This window comes from Echinops telfairi, unplaced genomic scaffold, assembly GCF_000313985.2.
Source record: "Echinops telfairi isolate 266 unplaced genomic scaffold, ASM31398v2 ScPeMD7_7412;HRSCAF=8450, whole genome shotgun sequence".
In the NCBI taxonomy this organism is placed as follows: Eukaryota; Metazoa; Chordata; class Mammalia; order Afrosoricida; family Tenrecidae; genus Echinops; species Echinops telfairi.
The window spans coordinates 11,588,130-11,589,535 of record NW_022111312.1 but is presented as its reverse complement, the minus strand read 5'-3'; the positions used below and the strand labels follow the sequence as shown (position 1 = coordinate 11,589,535).

The following is a 1,406-nucleotide window of genomic DNA, read 5'->3' as shown; positions in this document are numbered from 1 at the left end:
CCATTAAAACCCTCCAACACAGTGGGATCATCAAGGGGTTGGAATGGCGTCTATGGCAACTGGTTTTGCTTTTGTGTTTAACTCTTATTCTGGAATGAACATCGCAATTACTTTTTTCTTGCTAGTTTTCCAGTGTGTCCTTTGGAGCGGTTTCTTCTGATCAACAAGAACACGTCAGCCAGCCACCCTTTCAACAGTCTGGCAAACGACAGTCAAGAGGGGATGACTAATGGCAGTTTCTCCACAGCATAACACTTAATCATGGCTAAGGAGATGCCCCCATCCCCATTCCCCCCCCCTCATTCATTGACTCACTTGCACTTCAAAGACATGTTTTTGTGCTCTATACACATTGCACATTGTCTTGAACTTCCAAGAGGAAGTGGAAAAGGCACTTTTGCTCACTAAATGGCATCCCCTTATCTGGAAATAACTGCTTAGCGAGCATACATCATTTACCTTACGTTCATCATACTACCTGGACATCTCCCGAGTTTTCTTTCTATGCAAGGAAAAAGAGCACTGGAATTCTTCACTTTACTGTAGGCCCACACTAGAGCTTTTCACGTTTTGTCAGTTAACCTTCCATCAGCCAATCTTTGAAGTGCATTTATTATCGCTGAAAACAATTTTGTGATCAACAAATGAGTATATTTTATACTTCATTGCAAATGTAAACTTTAGTGCTTTCAGAAATGTTAAAAATAATTAAACCTTTTCTCAATGCAATGCCAGAGCTTTTGTCCACTGCTTATTAACAAATTTTTAAATAAAATAACTCTGGTTCTGGGGAGGGAAGGTACAAAACAAAAATGTACAACCACCTACCTCACTTTGGAATCTTTTTATATCTGGGGGAGGGGCTTCAAACAATTTGTAGAAAAATGGGATTAAAATATAATGGAAATTTTCCATGAACTTTTTGAAGCTCTCTCATATGGTACACTTTTATTTCTTGGTCTTAACTTGCCCTGATTTTTAGATAAGGTTTTTTCCCCATTGGGCTGCAGTAAAGAACTGAATGAAAATAATTTTTTTGGGGGGGGTCTCTTGTCATTTTATTCACATCTAAGACTGGGGCTCAGGAGGGGAAGGGAGGGAACCAGGGACCTGGGGCTCAGGAGGGAGGGGCCCAAACAAACAGACCCTTACCTGGCTTTCAGGTACAGTTGCCCAGAAAAGTGAGCTCCTCCCTGCGCACAACTGGCCCCTCAGCAAGATGCCGAGGGTCCAAAGCAGCTGGAGGCAGGGCCACACTGCTCCCCGGGAGGGCAGCCAACTTCTGAGCCTTCAGAAGGCGATGGCCGCGGTCAGAGGAGCTGCCTGAGGACAGAGCTAAGGCAAGCACCTTTCTCCAACAAGAAAAGTGGTTGGGCAGGTGCCACGCAGATTGACAAGGCCAGACC

At 44.0% G+C, this 1,406-nt stretch overlaps 1 protein-coding gene across 1 annotated transcript in view; it reads left to right on the top strand.

The window, feature by feature from the left end:
• The window catches only part of RAD9B (RAD9 checkpoint clamp component B), a 24,981-nt gene extending 24,252 nt beyond the window's left edge, over window positions 1-729 (top strand). Inside the window, exon 11 of the mRNA XM_004709703.3 lies at window positions 126-729. Coding sequence (XP_004709760.2) covers window positions 126-230 — 105 coding nt within the window. The 3' untranslated portion in view covers window positions 231-729. The remainder of the gene's footprint in view (window positions 1-125) is intronic.
• Window positions 730-1,406: the final 677 nt, after the last annotated feature.